The sequence below is a fragment of the Clarias gariepinus genome, chromosome 20, assembly GCF_024256425.1.
Source record: "Clarias gariepinus isolate MV-2021 ecotype Netherlands chromosome 20, CGAR_prim_01v2, whole genome shotgun sequence".
Lineage (NCBI taxonomy): Eukaryota > Metazoa > Chordata > Actinopteri > Siluriformes > Clariidae > Clarias > Clarias gariepinus.
This window is the reverse complement of record NC_071119.1, coordinates 16,056,265-16,075,059: the sequence shown is the minus strand read 5'-3', so window position 1 is coordinate 16,075,059 and position 18,795 is coordinate 16,056,265. Positions and strand designations below refer to the sequence as shown.

The 18,795-nt window shown below is 38.9% G+C and overlaps 1 protein-coding gene across 1 annotated transcript; it reads left to right on the top strand.

Annotated features, from left to right (window-relative positions):
* The first annotated feature begins 395 nt into the window (after positions 1-395).
* On the top strand, positions 396-18,578 carry LOC128508182 (exportin-5). The gene is made up of 31 exons (XM_053479400.1): positions 396-587; positions 2,395-2,516; positions 2,605-2,677; positions 3,271-3,408; positions 3,488-3,670; positions 3,770-3,796; positions 3,909-4,094; positions 4,310-4,386; positions 5,850-5,946; positions 6,042-6,125; positions 6,211-6,336; positions 6,438-6,528; positions 6,610-6,738; positions 8,242-8,357; positions 8,556-8,711; positions 8,853-8,894; positions 10,090-10,179; positions 10,355-10,554; positions 11,695-11,794; positions 11,938-12,119; positions 12,367-12,467; positions 12,542-12,638; positions 12,882-13,018; positions 14,300-14,397; positions 14,560-14,606; positions 14,741-14,844; positions 14,941-15,000; positions 16,322-16,419; positions 16,613-16,858; positions 16,975-17,139; positions 18,016-18,578. The coding sequence occupies exons 1-31, from the start codon at positions 486-488 to the stop codon at positions 18,163-18,165; spliced, it is 3,624 nt and encodes a 1,207-aa protein (XP_053335375.1). The 5' UTR covers positions 396-485; the 3' UTR covers positions 18,166-18,578.
* The last annotated feature ends 217 nt before the right edge of the window (positions 18,579-18,795 follow it).

The following is an 18,795-nucleotide window of genomic DNA, read 5'->3' as shown; positions in this document are numbered from 1 at the left end:
TAGAATATTCCCGAATGTCACCAGAGCGGCTCCTTACAGAAAGACATGTACATGTTCAACCTAAAATGATAATATCACCGATTACATTAAAGTCGATCAGCTTATTTTTGGCTTTAACCTTTTAACTATTTCTACAAAATCTTTTCCAGTCAAATTACACTACTTACACTAGTTTCAAATAAAACTCATTAAAACTCATATGGATTAACGTGCAAACGTTTGCGCTGTGCGCGCGCGCCATCATGCGGCGAATCTCCCCAAACATCACGCTATATCTTCCCCATTCATATATCGTAACAGCGTGAAGTTATTCATAATGGCGTCCCGGGGAAGAACTCCATTTCCCATGATCCCACGGGGCGCCCGGCACTGCAGCTACATGCACGCTGTCGCTCACACAGCTCCTATCCTCTGCTCTCTTTAAGGCAGCTCGTCAGCGCGTGTGCAGCTAGCTGGCTTTGCTCAGTGAGCGGTTATAAGCAGTCATGGCGGAGCCGGTGGTCGCGATGTGCGAGCAGCTCGTGAAGGCTGTGACCGTCATGATGGACGCGGAGTCCAGTCAGCGGTATCGCCTCGAGGCTCTAAAGGTACCGTGGAGGAGGGAGGAGAAGCGGTTAGCTACATGGCTAACGGCGCTAAGCTAACCGGCGAACTGAGGGCTGCTAAACGCTAACGGTTTTATTTGAAATTTAAATTAAATATGTACATAGGAGGGTTAAACCTGCACGCGCTTCAGAGTAACGGAATAAACGGATACAGTTTAGAACTAGCTTTAGAGCTAATGTTTTACAGTGTTGGTCATTTATACAGCTAATAGCTAACAGATTGATAAGTTGGGTATGTTTCGGCAGCTAACTGCACATCTGCCTGCGCTGCACATCTGCATTATAAATCCATTGTGGGTAATGCGAGTGTATATGCCCCCTGTATGCACAGTAGAACAGCATTTAGGAATCAATCAGGGTGCTGCTGCTCTCTGACATGAGCCACATGTAACGTTAAAGCTGCTACGGTTTGATATTTTAACGCGGTATGAAAACCTAGCCTCGAAATATCACGGTTTCACGATCTTAATCGACCGTTGAAACAGCATGAGGAAGAAAAACACATGATCTTATTCATCTATGCAATTTTTTTTTGTCTTTGTGACCCATTTTTAATTATTTTGCTTGGTCAAGTATGGAAAGTTTTTTTTTTTTTATTGAAATAAAATGTAGTTAATCATATTGCCTAGTCTGGATATGAAACTCATTAATAAAATATTCCCTCATTGATGAAATCGATTAGGGTGAGCTATAAGCCATGAACGCACTTTTTCATCAGAATTGAATCTTCGTCCTAATAGGGCAGCACCGGTGAAAATCAGATGGAGCGACATCAAGACTATAGGGAGGATGCTTTAACACCTCAACGCGAAGTTTTTGCAGGTTTTCAAGGTTTCAACCTTTTCAATAAGTGTCTCACTGTAACGAGCACTGTTGATTGTTAACCCTTTTTCCTGATAATATTCCAATACTGGCCTTTGAGAATCCTAGCTAACTGTAAGCGTCAATTTTCCAGACAAGTTTTAAACTTTTTTTCGGTCGACGATTTAGCATGTTTCTGTTCCATACTCTGCCGTTTACTCTTAGGCTCATAGTGGTGAATCTGTGTTTCATCATTAGTAATGATGAAACATAGATTTATTAGACTAGTGATCTTTAAGAAAATTTCACTTTCCTATAGAAACACTTTGGTTTATTTACATTTAGGCATTTGGCAGACGCTCTTACGCAGAGCAACTTACAAAAAGTGCTTACTAACTAAGTGCCATTAGTCCAACACAACTGGAAAGAGTTTTTTTTTTTTTTTTTTGGCAGGGAGAAACAGATGCGTCTTGAGTCGCCATCCATCTGATTTTCACCGGTTTAAAGATAGTCAAAGTCTCTGCTGTACGGACATTTGAAGGAAGTTCATTCCACCACCTAGGTGCCAGAACAGGAAAGAGGTTTTTGCTTTTTCGTGAGTTGTTTTAGCACCAGGTACACCCTCAGACCCCAAAACAAAAGGTAAATCACAAGTGAGGGATCTATTTTCGCATGCACCGTAGTTAAAAATTAACTAATGTAATACGCTCACAGTTGCACAGCAGCGACTGTGGAGAAAGTGGCCTTAAACAGAAGGCACTGATAAGACCTTGTATGTATATGTAATACACAAGCCAGTGCTGAAAAATAAAATGACTATTTATCGAGTCTTTTTTTTTTTTACACACACAAGGAAAAAGCCAGTAAAACAACGTAATTAAAATATATTAAACAATGACATTATAGTAGCTCGACCAATATGGTTGTTCTGTCTTGTAGTTTAGTTGTAATTTTTTCCCTTTCACTAAATATTTATTTTCTGTTTCAGTTTTGCGAGGAATTTAAAGAAAAATGCCCGTACTGTATACCATGTGGCCTTCAGTTAGCAGACAAATCCCAGACAGCAGTGGTGAGACATTTTGGACTCCAAATACTGGAACATGTTATAAAGTAAGTAAGACTTTAAACCGATATATAGAATTTTTTCTTATATTCCTGTATGGAATATACTCTGAAGTTCTGAATGTCGTCTATCCAGGTTTCAATGGAACAACATGCCACAGCAAGAGAAAGTCCACTTGAAAGATTGCACCATGGAGATGCTGACCAGTGTGAGTTGGACATAGGGTTGCCAGGTTTCTAGCAGAATTCAATCTCATTTGTAACAGTACAAACACTTCATATGAAGGAACAGTGGTTTGCTTGGTCAACTATGCTTTTTAGACACACATTTGTCATCCATTAGTTATGAAAACAACCTCACATTGTTATGCGTTAGTTAGCTTAATTTAAAAAGAGAAGCAAAAGCTTACACCTTGTTCATTGTTATAGTTCTCATATTAGACTAAACCGATTCTCTCAACTTGGTGACCTAAACTTACCTATGCTAAAAAATTGTCCAACCTAAGTCTCTTTATTATCTGTACGGTTTACACTCAAACAGGTGTGTACAATTTTTTTTTTTTTAAATCAGTGTGAACTTCCACTTTTTTTATTGTCAGTTTTTTTTTTTTTTTTTTTTTTTTAGTAGTTATTTCACATGTTTGATTTAAAGCAAGATCTTAGTTACTGGTATCTATGTGTAAAGTACTATATCTGACGTTTTTCTTTAGGTATAAGACCTAGTTATTATCATTATTACCCTATTATTTGGTACGCAACCCCCAACTTGCAAACACTGATTAGTCTTTATGTACTACTTTAGGGAACGTATCCCATCTTGGAGGAGGAGAGCCATATTAAGGATGCTCTTTCGAGGATTGTGGTGGAGATGATTAAGAGAGAGTGGCCTCAGCAGTGGCCAGACATGCTGAAAGAGATGGAAACGCTCACAACGTTCGGGGTAGGGAAACGTTCATCTGCTTCAATTATTGCATAAATGCTCGTTTTGCTCACTGCATCATTTTTTTTGCCTCGTTCAGGAGACGCAGACGGAGCTGGTGATGTTGATCCTGCTGCGGCTGGCCGAGGACGTGATCACGTTTCAGACTCTGCCCCAGCAGCGCCGGAGAGACATCCAGCACACGCTAACACTGAACATGGACAGCATCTTCAGCTTCCTCCTGACCATTCTGCAGCAGCATGTCGATGAGTACAGGAAGCTGGTAGGCTGTTACAGTCGGGTTGATCTCATTATCATTAATGGATTTTTTTTATTTATTATTTGTTCTTAATGTTTGAATGGTCTCTGTTTTGTTCCTTAGAAAATAATCCCAGGACAGGAGTTAAAGGTAAGGCTCAGGCTGTGTTGATTCTTGTTTACAGATGAACAATGTACAATGTTTAACGTGTTATCGTGTAATCGTAATATTTAATAAAAATGTTTTCCTTTACAATTATCAGGCCAAAGCTCATTGTCGGGTTGCCGTGACGACCTTAAACACTCTGGCCGGGTACATAGACTGGGTTGCACTGGTCCACATCACAAACAACAACTGCCGTTTACTAGAGATTTTGTGCTTGCTCCTGAGTGAATTAGAGCTTCAGCTGGAGGCTGCTGAGTGCCTGCTTATTGCAATCAGCAGGAAGGTCAGTGCCTTTCTCAGTGCTTCTAAAACTTATTTTATGCAATAATGTAATGTTTCAAGTTCTCACTGATCACTATATTAGGAAGTTATCTTTGCAGTTATTCAATCAGCCAATCACGTGGCACAGATATCAATGTCTGGAGTATATCGATTGATGCAATGTAGTAGGTGTAATGTGTGTGACCTGTTCGTTCTATTCTTTGTTGCCTTTGTTAGGGAAAACTAGAGGACAGAAAGCCCCTCATGGTGCTGTTTGATGACGTGGCCATACACTACATTCTATCGGCTGCTCAGTAAGTCTTTGTTTTGCAATACACTTTTGAGGAATTGTTTAATTATGTGAGAGAGACAGAATTTTGTATATATGCGCACTATGAGCATACAGCATACTGTGTCAGCCAGGCCTCATTTCTTCCAAAGACTTTTTGTAGACTTTAATGTAGCCTTGAGGAATATCGTCCCAGCACTTGAAGCACATTTTTGGCCCAGTTTCTGTACTTGAGCAGTTTCAGAGGAATATGTTTTGTTTGTTAAGCCACAAAGCCACACAGCCACACCTATGAATCATTCAAGCTTAAAAAACATCGAACTTAAGGTACAAACAAGTGAGAAACCGTTGCAGATGGGACGCAACATTCAAAAATGTAAATGCAGAAAGTTCATTTGGTGAGGATTTAAATTGAATGGAAGATGAGGGAGATGCCGATCTTTCAGACAAAACAAGAAACAGGTGCTGATGATGACGAATGATTAGAGCTGTTACAAAAAAAAAACAGCAATTGTTAAAATTTGTATCTTAAGGTACTTTGCAGCCTGTAATAAATAGGGATGCATCGAAATGAAATTCTTGGCCGAAGCCGAAATTTATTTATTCCATTTATTTTGCCAATTTATATTAATTATTTATTAAATAGTAAAAATTAGCTTTTTACTATTTTGTGTTGCTTTTCAGAAAAATAAATCAAATAACAAAAATACAATTTCAAAATTTATTTAACACTAAACTTTTTTTTTTTACATTCCAGCAGATATTATACAAACAAAGCACAATACTTAAAAATAAATAACTTAAAATAAATAAATTAGTAAAATAAACAAATATTTTTATTTGGCCATCTTTGAAGCCCCCCTTCTTGAATAGCCTATGTTAGGGCTATAACTAACTGTTGAAAGAATGTAACTCTACAACAACAAATGTGCATTAAATAGTGAAAAAAATGTGGATTCGCTGCTGCTGTAACCGTAGCCGCCGCCGTGTCTTTTTCGTACTCTGCATGATGTTCGGGGTGTCTTGATTTTAAGTGATAAATTAAACTTACGTGCTGTACGTTTTTGCAGATGCACCCCCTCTGGACAATTCAGCAGAACAGTGTCTGCAAAGGCCGCTTTTGCCTCTTTCTCTGACACTTTAAAGTGCTTCCACGCTGCTGACGTGTTTGCTGCATAAAGCGCGTGCCTCTCACTCTACGCGGGTTACTATTTGTTCGCATCATTAAAAACGTCATTTTAATAAAGTCAAGCACACCGAAAGTGCTTTTTTTTTGCCTATTTTAGGCCGAATAATTTCGGTTGCCGAACATTCGGTGCATCCCTAGTAATAAAACATTTGTTCAATTTATTTAATGTAACTACATCATTTTAATTTAACTCACTATAAAGAGATAAGGGGTGCTTCAAGTCTTTAGCACAGTACTAATAAATTATGTGTTGTTTGTTACGTATTTTAGACTAAACATATTATTTTTTTCCCCTGTAGATCAGTGGACGTGGGGCTAAGCGAGACGAGATACACCTTCCTAAAGAGATTATGTCAGGTTCTGTGTGCTCTAGGCAGTCAGCTCTGTGCTCTAGTGGTAAGCGTCTTCTTGTCTCACTTGGCATTTCATATCGTCGTTCATTCAATATTGTCACGTGGGAAATGATTGCGATGATCATGTTTTACACACAGGGCTCACCAGTGGAAATGGAGGTTCCTGCTAACCTGAGTAAATACTTGGAAGCATTCCTGGCCTTCACGACTCACCCTAGTCAGGTAAACTGCAGACGAATCAGCTTTCGAACTGTGAAATGAACCGAATCAAATCAAATCATTCATTCTGATGATGCTGTGCAAACAGTTTCTTAGATCTTGCACTCAGACCACCTGGGGTAACATGTTCAGACATGAGCTTTTATCTAAGGAGCCTGTGCTCATCCAGATGGCTGTTAAATATTTAAACGCAACCATGACCAACCTTGTAAAGGTGAGCGAAATTTTTTTTAAAGGAAATTTTTTTTGCACCGTAGTGGTTAAAAAAAAAAAAAAAAAAATATATATATATATATATTTTTTTTTCTTTTGCAGTCAGGATTCCCATCGAAGAACGACAGCACGGCTTCTGAGTACTCCCGCGTGGACTTCGACAGCGACGAGGACTTCAATGCTTTCTTTCATTGTAAGCAGACTGTCGCATTACCTGTAGGTATCATGTACAGGATGTACACTTTTTACAACATATATATTCTTCCTTTTACAGCTTTTCGGGCCCAGCAGGGTGACGTCATCCGTAGTTCGTGTAAGATCGCCCCTCTTGAAGCCTTCCAGATTGCTGGGGAATGGTTACGATATCAGCTCAACTCACCCCTCAGCGCCGGAAGTGCTCTGTGTGAGTTTACACTTTGACCGTTTCTAAATGTTTTATATCACACCCTGGCTATATGATAACTGTTGTTACATCCAGTATGTGAAGTGTAAAGGTATATTTGTCATAATCTGGTTTAGTTTTATTGAGATAACAAAATCTCAGTGTAGTAATGCAAAAAAGAGTCAGAAAATCAGGACCAGTGGCAGGGAAATGAAAATTTAAAAATTTTAAGAATAAATGCTGGCTTTGCAGGATGAATGCAGTGTTTTAGGGGAGGGGTTTCGTGAAGGATCAGTTAGACATAAAAGATAATAAATGCAGCATGGTGGCGTAGTGGTTAGCATTGTGACCCCACACCTCCAGGGAGGAGGGGTCGAATCCTGCCTCGGGCCTGTGTGCATTTTCTTCCTGTGCTTGGTAGGTTTCCTTCCACAGTTCAGACATGCAGGCTAGGCTAATTATCATTCCCAAATTGCCCTTAGTGCGTGAATGAGTGTGTGTGATGGACTGGCGCCCTGTCCACAGTGTACCCCGCCTTGTGCCTGGGTATAGTCTCTATAAGCAGTTGTAAGAGCTAGTAAGTGTTTTTTCAAATTAAAGTATTAAGGGAGAGTTTAGATGAAAGAAGCAGGGTCCAGCAGGCATAATGGCACCAAGCTGGTGAGCCATGGCAGCGGCAGGTTGACGAGGTGGACATAAAGCGTAGGAGGCTCTGTAGCCAAAAGGCCACTGAGAGTTCATTGGTAGCCAGCTAATGCAGTCCCTTTACTCATTTCTCTTTGCTTCCCAAACTGAGCTTCCTACCCCCGTTTATTAAAAAGTGGAATAAGTCCATGGTCTTCTGCCATAATTTAACACCAGCTGGGTAATGTTTTGCAGCCCCGCCCCCTCACAGGCCACAATGAGCTCATTAGTTTCAGTGAGTAAGATGTGAAGAAGTTTGGGTGCCACGCATCGTTCAATGAACGAACTACATAAATAAAGATCGCTAAACTAAAATAATATTTTTAGTTTTGATTTTGTTTTGAGTTACTATTTCAGAAAGATTAAGTGGCCGGAATTTTGTCACTGGAAAATGTTACAGCTAATCTTGTAAGATCTTTTGAAATGTCTAGCTTTTTCAGTGGAGCATTGTTGCCTGGACTTTGTGGGTTTAATTTAGGTCACAAACCCATTGAGGCCTAACAAGCTTTTTCGAAATTGTGGTTTTGTCGCTCTCGAATGCACCATTTGAGATTACATTACAGTCATTTGGAAAGTTTGCAGATGGAAAATCTAGCATGCTTCTGAGATATTAACTCTGGTTTGTAATCGTAAGACAAATTTGCTGTTCTTGTTTGTGTATTTCATTGTATGGATAAAGTATTTGTTTTTTTCAGTCATGTATTTTTATTTTTTATTATTTTTTATACTTTTTTTCTTCAATCATTTTAACCAGCAAATGTTGCCTTACACAAATGGTATGAACTAAATGTATGAATTAATATACATTTTTTCCTTTCTTTTTTTTTTAAATGTATAAAGCTAAAGCAGGAGAAGGGACGTATTCGGCATTTTCGCCCGCGGTGGCACAGTGGGAAGCCATGACCTTTTTCACAGAGAGTGTGATGGGACAGCTTTTTAAAGTCCTGGAAAAGGAGGTATAACGCGATAATCTGCCATTAATTTACACACCATTATATAGTGGTCAAAAAACATTGGCCTTCATTTTCTAGGATGATATAAGTTTGTTTTATAAATGTAGTTTGTGTTATGGAATAATTTGCAGTTATTCTTGTTCGTGTAAGCACATCTTAACACCATGCTCTGCTCTTTTTTTTTTTTTTTTCCCTGATTAGAAGCTGCCTGTTGACCAAGGCATGGAGCTGCTGCATGCTGTCGTGAACTACGAGACAAGGGATCCCGTCATCCTGTCCTGCATCCTCACCAACCTGTCCACTCTCTTCCCCTTTGTCTTGCATCGCCCTGAAGTTCTACCTCAAGTCTTCTTTAAGGTATGTGTTTTAGGCCATATTTTTTTGTGTGATAAAAATGATGATAAAAATCATTTGGTCACCACAGCTGATAAATCTTTAATAGTTCTCAGGACAAAGTGTAATTTACATTTTTGCTTCGTTTTTGTGTGTTGCTTAAAGCTGTTTCCTGCTATCACATTTGAACTGGTTGAAGAAAGCAAGGTAAGAATTTATGTTCAAATATATTTCTTATCCCCTCTCATCACGTTGAGTTTGCACCACTAAATATATTTATTTATTTTTATCTATTGGTGAACCATATGAATTTCAGGCCAAGATCAAATTCTTATCACCATAATAACATAGTTCTTAATATCGTACTTCTGTACTTGAAATAGTTACACTGTAGAATACGACCCATTAGCGACAGTTTTTTGGGGGATGTTACTTTTTAAAGTAACTAATTAAATTACAAACTTACTGTCTTTAAAAAGTAATCAGTTACATTACAGCGTTACTTTCTGATAAAAGTAACTAGTTAGAGAACTTTTCCATTGCAGAAAATGAAAACTCCTCATGCATGTTGTTTTAGTCAAGACCTTTATAATTATTCTACCATCACCACTCAGCAAAGTTTGGCCCATAATCTATTAACTACTAATACCCCACCTACGCGATCTAAAAATCTCACCTACGCGATTTCGCGCGGTGGCCGTATGTTTGGTTCATCATGATTCATCGCAAGTTTTGGCGCTGTGATTAGGTTTCCATCTTACCGCGCATCGGTCCTCGTCAAGCCGCATAGGTGAGCTAGGGGTATAACAGCAGGAATAACAGAGGGGGGTGGGTTATCGGGGGCGGGGCTTGTAGACAGATTACATAAATTGTCTGAATAACGGATTACATTTTTGGAAAAATAACTGAGTACTTAAATAACATATGATTACTCCAAGTACTTTGTAACACGTTACACCCAACACTGGTGATTAATAGGGAACCAGGGAACACCTGATTATCACAATACGCAAGTATTGCAATTTTATAAATATCCTGATTCAGTCTAATTTATTTTTATTTATTTTTATTTTTCTTCTTCTTACAATTCTAAACAAATTTAGCAAATTATTTGCTCCTACTATAACTCTGCTCTGCTGCCTGCCGATGTATGAATAGGTTAGAACTCACAATCTCTAAGATTATAGATGTATTTAAAAATCTATTTGAGTTAGTTTATTTGGCAATAAATGAATATTGATATGCAACTCCTTGATTCCCTCCCCATCTCTAGTGATTTAATATATTTTCCGTTGAATATTATGCTATAATGGTTTGGCTTTGAGAACATGACCATTCATTACACAGATTTTGGGATTTGGAGGCGTTGGGTGTATACTAACCGATATTGCAAACTTTTCAGGCTCCTCGAACCCGAGCGGTGAAGAACGTCAGAAGGCACGCCTGTTCATCCATCATAAAGATGTGTCGAGATTATCCGGAGTTTATTCTGGTACACTGCCTGGAATAAGTTAAAAAAAATGTTCTAATGATGGAAGTAAAACGTATAAAGAAAAAAAAAATTAACATCATAGGAAAATAAATTTTACAAATCAATAAGAACATGAATTGTAAATATACTGTATGTAAAACATGAATGCAGCATATAATTTTTTTTTTTTCTGTAGCCATGCTTTGACATGCTCTACACTAGAGTGAAGGAGCTGTTCACCAATGAGCTGCTACTGACTCAGATGGAGAAGTGTGCCCTCATGGAGGCTCTGGTGCTGATCAGCAACCAGTTTAAAGACTATAACAAGCAGAAGGCCTTCTTAGATGAGCTCATGTCTCCCGTAACGACTCGCTGGCTTTCGGAGGAGATGCGCAGGTACAAATCGTACTTAAGGGTAAATGAAAAAGTTAAAGTGTTGGACTACGGTTCGGAAGGTCCCAGGTTCAAACCCCAGCACCATCAAGTTGACCCTGAGCAAGGCTCTTAACCTTCAATCGTTCAGATGTGTGAAATTTTTTTTTTTTTTGATAAAATCTAAGTTGCTTGGATAAGAGCTTCTGCCAAATGCTCAATGTAAACGTATACAGGTAGTCCCTAACTTACGAACATTTCAGTTACGGATTTCCGCAGACACAAACGGACCACGGTTCTATTTCCAGTTCAATTACAGAAGTGGCCCAAGTGCTCAGTGCACCAGATACCAATATATACAATTATGTACAATATTTTTAGTGTGTAAGTGAATGTCTGTGGGGTTGCCGGAGAAATGTATTTCATGGAACTGCTTCAGTAATTCAGTCCGGGAGCACGGTGATAAAAAAATGTCTGTCCCATAAAGCTGTCGCGATGGTGAATAATCCTAATTTCGAAAATTAAAAAAAAAAAAAATAGAGTTCACAATCCTATGCAGTGGAAAACAGCTCTGAGACAAAATGGCGTCCAGGATTGCCCTCGCGATTTAAAGGTGTAAAAACATTTCTCTGTGAGATTCATTTTCTTAGGCTTTGTTAAGTTTTTTTGTCCACTTGATGGCAGTAGGTCAAATTGTTTGGTATGCTCTATATTTAATATTTGTGTCAAAGGCGTACAAAACTCATGAAATTCCTGAAAAACTCGTTCGTTACTCTGAAAACTACCAGTGTATGTATCTACAACCTGAAACTCTTTCTCAACTAGTTACAGCCAGGAACTGAAGTAATATAATTGGTAGTGTAAATGTTATGACTCTTTTTAAAAATCAAGGTTTGGGTATGAGAACAGTACAGGTACATTTAAACAGACGATAAAGAATTGTTAAAACCATGAAAAAGAATACCCACAGCCTCAGGTGCTTTTTTTTACCTGAGAAATATTTATTTTTTTATTTTTTTTACTGTCCTGTATTACAATAATATTTTATTATATAAATATGAATAATAATTTCAGACAGCTATGTCTAGGCTGAGAAAATTACTTATTCAGTTTTTTTTTTTTTTTTTCCTCTTTTGAATCTCTGATAACTGCTCCTTGGTGCAGTGTACTATCAGATCCAGCAAGCTTCATCAAGTTTATCGGTGCTGATCAGGTCAACACCGAACCCGGCGCTGAGGATCAGATGGGAATCAACAGATCAAGGGTAAATCTCAGCCGCCGTCAACATTATATCAGTATTATCAGAAGTATAACATCTAGTCTGCACATATCATATTATGCGATATGTGCCATGATCTGTGTAATTAATCACGTCAATTAACCGATTATTTCGTTTTCTACTCTTAGATTAGTTTCTGCGTGTACACCATCCTGGGCGTGGTAAAGCGAGCACGCTGGCCTGCAGACGTGGACGAAGCCGAAGCCGGGGGTTTCGTAGTGGGTTACTCTCCTGCCGGAGCCCCGATCTACAGAAATCCTTCCACAGAGCCACTGCTGACCCTCCTTCCAAATCTGCTCACCCTCATCAGGTGTGGTGTCTATCTGGCATAAGGCTAATTTGGGCAACTGGTGAGAAATGGCCTTGTATAGTTATTTATAAAATAAGCCCATGTGACTGATTATCACCAATTAGGCTACACAGACACACCTAATGTTTCTGCAAGCAAATAAACAGTAACTATCCTTCACATATCGTAACCAGGTCTCCCAGCAAGAGCCATTTCTCTCCTAAAGAGAACTGTACTGATTTTAAATCAATCAAACTTCTCATTTCAGGACCCATAACAGCTTATTTCTACCGGAGAATCTCTCTCGGCTCAGTGAGACCTTCAGCCGGGCGTATGATGTCATGGACGTGGAGAAGAATCTCATTTTAGGTACATCTTTAATAATGTGGTGACACCTATTTGTAGATGTGGGCGTGAATTATATTTCTATTATCTTTACAAAGGAATCTCCCAGCCGGTGCTGGACGTGTATGACTCCCCAGTGTACAAAAGCGCACTAGAGCGGCTACAAGGCTTCTTCTGCACACTCTATGACAACTGGTGAGAAAATCTCAACACACTTTCCCAACACTGTAGGTAACTAGCTGGCATGTTAACTACGTAGTGCACTATTAGCTAGAAGAGTAAAAGTAATAGTTTTATTGGGTGACTGTTTTAAAGAGAGTGATTTGGTCTACATGGTTTTATTTTTAGTGACTACCACACTTTTTAAGAAGGGGATTCCCTCATGATAAAATCAGAAGAGGACGTCTCATTATGTTCAATTCCTCCCTCTTTTTGCAGCTACCACGTGCTAGGGCATGCTGGCCCGGCCTTGCTTCAGGACTTTTATACGATAGAGGGGTTAGCTGAGCAGATGGTCAGCTCTGCACTCATCCACCTCGAACACGTTCCTGACCATAGGCTTCGGCCTTTGCTTCATATCCTTTATAAAATCTCAAGTCATTTCAGTGATGTAGTGGACGCCATCTAGCTCTATCAACTAGCGCTTGGAGATGTTCGAATGGACCACGGATGAACAAATGATGTGTTGTACAATAGACACTGGAATGCACTTGATACTGATATTTACAATTATATACAATATTTTCAGTGTTTATGTTAATTGTATCAAATGTCCAAAGTTTGGTATATTGTCTGTGTGCGTGCATGTGGGAGGTGCGGGAGAAATTAGTCGACCTCACCGGTTTCAATGAATCAGTCCATAAGCACAATGATAGAAAGTGGACGGTCCTGTAAAGCTTTCCTGATGGTGAACAATCCAAATTTTTTAAAATTTTCAACAATTTTACAGTCTAATACAGTGGAAAGTGGACTACAGTGGAAAACAGCTCTGAGACAAAATGGCGTTCATTCAAGTCTGTAAACGCAGTGTAACGTTGTCCCTCCGTCCCAGGTTGAATTTAAATGAGGTCAGCTGACTCATTTAAAAGGGCTTACATGCGGTTATGGTGTTCAGGAGATTGTCTTGACCAGGACCACACCCCTAAATGCAATGCTTTTTTGGTTCATCTTGTGCTTTCGTGACTGCTCTAGTCCCCTGGGGCGTGGCTCCGCAGAGTCTCTAGGAGTGTACTGTGGTGTCTGGCACCAGGATGTTGGCTGTGGATTTGGGGAGTTTGGAGGCTGGGTCGGCGGCCTTGAACTCTTTGCCTTCCGGTGGGCTTTGGTGCACGAGGTGTCCTGATGCCTTTTATCATGGATCTCACTTGACTTCTATTCAGCGATTTTAGGTTGTGTTGGCTTTTTCATGGGTTCCCTGTGAGCATGGGTGGGCATTAGGCGCCCATCATCCTGTCACTCGTTATTGTTGCTGAGCAATGTTGTTCATTTTAAATGTTTATTTTTTTGGCTGATCGTATATTGTATATATCTAATTCTGTCAGTGATTCTAATAAATAGACAAAATGTTGATTGTAGACAAGCCTTAAAACTGACTCAAACCACCTAATGGAAAATATTAACACCTCAGATATAATTTGTGTTTAACTGATGTTATTTAACAAAAGATTAGTAAAAAAAAATTAATGAGTTTTATAAATATGAAATAATAGTGGTTTTTATTAATGTGCTAGTGGTTTAAATTCTGAAAAGCACATCCTCTGCCTAGAACTGCAAACAATGTATTGAATAGAAATGGATGGTCAGATTTAGGCAACTTGTTTTTCAGCATTATTTGCCTTAATTTAATCCTCGATCACGGGTCTTCATGAAACCGCTGGTCACTTCCTGTCCTCCAGAATACTACGAGAGTCTTCTCTGTCCGCTGCTCGGCCTCCTGTTTTCCCACCTGCTGCAGGTGAAACCTTAAGATTCCTTTTTCTGAAGAATATAAGAATAAACTATAAAGAAAATATTGTAAAAGTGTTGATGTCGGGGAAGACCTTTAAAATTTTACGTTGTGACTGAACTTGCTTATAATCCTGTTGAAAACCCTTTATTTATGCGTTATTCGTCACAGAGACTAAATCTTCGGTGGCAGATCATCAACCAGAGGACGAGCGTGTGGTGAGTGATTTACTCGATATTTGTCTTATAGATCAGCAAACATTTGTGTTTTTGCAAGACCCGCCCCAATCATCCCTGCCATTTTCTATTTTCTATTTATTGCTATTCTGGATTTTTAAAATTTTTTTTATTAGTGGTCCAGATGATGACGAGGCTTATGAGGAGAATCAGGTATCTCAAGAGATGCTGGAAGATCGGTTAGTGCGCTTGGCCACACGAGAGGTCATGGATCTCCTCTGTGAGTGCATTAATTTTATAAACTCCTCTGTTTCTGTTTGTAGTACAACTCTAATTAACTGGACTCATTTTTTTATTTGCACTTTTGTCTTGGCAGCTGTGTCATGCATATCAAGAAAGCTGCCTGAATCAGCGGCAAACAGAGAGGATGCAGATGGTAAGTTGATCTTTAAAACCTATGAACATATTTTAAACACTTCATGTTTATCGTTAATGACCATTTTCACTGCAAAGTAGAAGATTAGAAATGATAGCAGGACCACCTGCTCCAATCCCTGATATAGTCTTCATTTTGGTAATAGATAACGTTTAAGTCATGCTCTGCCTGGTCAAAACAAATGTTCCTATTTTAGAAGGGTCAAATTAACAGGCTATAAGTAACACTAAGGAGATTTATAATGACTGGAACTGAGGTAAGAACCTTTTGAGACATTGTGTAAACCTGGAAGGATAGTGTGTCAAGTTTGTAAAAGAACTGTGGAAAAAGAATGCTGGGTTGAGATCACTTAAATACTTGAAGTTGCATGGTTAAAAAGCTTGACAGTAAAAACCAGTTTTTGTTTTGTTCTTCCTTGATGTTACACAGGCATATTTCAATACTCATTGTAAGAGAGTGGTTGTGGGAGAGCATAAGAAATTCTCTTTTTTTTTCTGGCAATCTGAGAAAACTTTCTACCTTGATGGTATCCAAGCACTAGTGAAATGCCTGGATAAATGCATTAGTTTAGCAGGGGAATATATAGACAAATAAGAGTAGTTTTACTCGCATCAATGTGTTTTGTTATTCTGTACAATAAAAAGTCCTGATTTGACTTGAACGCCCTCGAAGTGAAGAAAGATTTAAATATTTAAAAAAATAATAGAGTTAAAAACTAATGAAATCTAAGAAGAGCCCAGAAAGGAATTTAAATTGGGCTTAAATCGCTATCGCCACCAGCATGTTCTGTTAAAAAAATCTTTATTTTCTTGGATCACTAAAGAATTTTATCCGCCGTTTTGGACATCTCATTGAGAACTAGCTAAAATTTAGCATAGTAAATGTTAAACATTAAAGCTGTAGTTTTTTTTGTTAAACATTAAAGCTTACAACATCTAGGATGTTGTAAGAACATGTTCATATGGAGACATATTTCACCCGCTTTGTTTCACCCAAGTTGAAGGTTGAAGGTAATTGCTTGTGATATAAAGGCAGGATGGTGTTTAGTTCTCAATGTTTTCAAACAGCTAGTGTGTGTTGCTCTTGTAAAATACAAGGCTACTGGGCAAAGTGTGATGATAAAAAGTAATCAAAGCAGAAATGCACAGATCACAAACCCACTGATTATCAAGTGAAGGAGAGGGTGTTCGTTAATTTTCTTTTTCACACAATAGTGGAAGGAGTTTTCAATGTTACAAATTTTATCACTTTACTTTGCAATCAAGTGAAAATGAATTAAAAGGAGGGTTATAAGCAGTGTGTTTTTTTTTTTATAATAAAGGGGATGAGGAAATGATGACCACTGATTCGTCTCAGCTGAACGCCTCACATACGTCAGATGAGCTGACAGAACTGGGAAAGTGTCTCCTTAAACATGAGGTAAATTCCATTACATTAATTAGGACTGTTAATAATTTTACTTCTAGGATAGCGTTGTGTTTAATCGAACAACTAACTACACAATCCAAACTGTCTGCATGTCCTGTGAACTACTCGAGTTCAAGTAAAACCTGTCCTGTACAGTTTAATATCTTCTTTATTCCGCCTTCTGATTCATTCCTTCCACCTCCAGGACATCTACATGAATCTACTAGCCATCTCGTTTAACTCCCTGTCATGGAGAGACACTACTAACTGTCAGCGGGCCGCTACTCTGATCTGCTGGACCTTGCTGAGACAGGTGGTGGGCGCGAACTTGCTCCCAGATGCCGTGACTTGGCTGTACACCAGAGTGCTAAGCGGCCTGCAGATGCACGGACAGCATGAAGGCTGCAACGCCGCGCTAACGCAGCTCGCCCTGCTAATCTATGATGCCCTGGTATGTTTTGCTTTCGGAAAAATAAGGACTCTTTAACGGAAAATCTGTCACTCCTCTTTTTATTTATTTATTTATTTATTTATTTATTTAAATTATGTCCGTTTCCGTCTTCACAGCGGCCTCAATACGCAGAGCTGCGTTCCATCATGAACCAGATCCCCAACATCCAACCCGACCTGCTGGAACAGTTCGACCAGAAAACCATCAACCCTGCATCGCAGAAAGTGGGTGAAAAGAAGAGAAAAGACCAGTTCAAAAAGCTCATCGCCGGAGCCGTCGGGGTAAGACCAGACACCACCCACAAGGGGGAGCCACTTCCTTAATATTCAGTGTTGATTTATTGGCTTAGAGTCTTGGCTTTCACTTTGTGTACAGTTGAGTAATGGAGAGTGCACTGTCATGTAGAGAGATTCATTTCTTGTTTCATTGTTATTATTATCAGCTTGTTTTTGCAGTACATGGGTGTTTTTAACCACTGTTTAATTTCGTGTAAGTCTTAGACAAAAAAAAAATCTGAAAAAAAAATCTGTGCCAGTTGAGGGATCATGCGCTAAATGACATGCCACTTAAACTGAAGCGAACCGCCAAGCAGCAGTTTCAATAAGTGCGTCTGTGCTGAGAAAGGAAACCTTCACCGTTGCCTTACACATGATTTGGCTTTACTTCACTTTTTTTCCCTTCTTTTCTCTCCTCCATTTCACTGCGTACATGCTCAAGCAAGCAGACACACTGATGGTGTTTCTTTTTTTAATTTTCTTTTTATTTACACCTGTTGTCACATGATGATTGAATGAATAAATAAATAGAGACCCAAGTGTTGAAGTGAACGATCTCGCCACTTCTATTCTCGAGTCTGTACACCATGTGACCGGGCCCAGAGTCGAATCTGAAACATCAAACGTTCAATATACTCCGACTCACGTCTGTTCTTCTCACACACATCCTCATTCGAGTCTGTACTCCTCATATGCTTGGGTATTTCTCTGCCAACTTGCCATGCCAACTGGACGCAACTTTTGCTGACCGGTGCAGACTAGGATGAACTTTGCATTGGTTTTAAACCTTTTCTGCCTAAATTCTGTCATGAGTAAAACTTGGACTTTATTTTTTTTATCACGCATTGATGCTTGTCTCTCTCTCCCTCTCTCTCTCGACAGAAACCTCTCGGGCAGCAATTTAAGAAGGAGGTCCACATCCGGAACCTTCCCTCGCTCTTTAAGAAGGTCAAGCCTAACAAAGACATTGTGGTAAACAGCGAGAATGCTGGATTGGTCGCTCTCTTTTCACCCGAAAATGATGATCATTAGCTGTTTTTTTTTTTTTGTTTTTTTTTGTCTTTTTATTAAACAAACATTTTCTTACATCAGGTTTAACCATCTGAGTGATACAAGAGCTTTTTTTTTAGGTAGACCAAATTATGGTGAACAACATATGAATTGAAGGTGTGAAAATAAAAATAAAAAAATTATGCCAAATCTTTTCAGAAATGAATGTAAAGCAGATATTTAGTGTTTTCTTCAACATGAACTGATGACATGGATAAGTTCAAAAGCAACATTCCATCATCTTCATTCAGTTAGTTGATGATTTTTTTTTTTTAATACAACTTTATTGAAACACTAATTGCAATTACTTGTTTGTGTACAGGAGGAAGTATGTAAAGTGTTGTGATTGTTTCTATTTTGATGTTTTTAATAAATGTAGATTTACGGTTCCACTATGTGTTGTTAAGATTCTGAATGCTTTACCATATATATTCACAACCAAGCTCATCTTTTACTTTAAGATCACACATGGGGTCCTTTTGTAAACGACTGACGTTCAAGTCCAACACGGACTCGTGATGAAATTTTTGTGAGTGAAGGTGTAAAACTGATTAACAATTACGGAAGTCTTCAAGCACAGTGCGGTAATGTGCGGTGCGGTGATGTGACTCT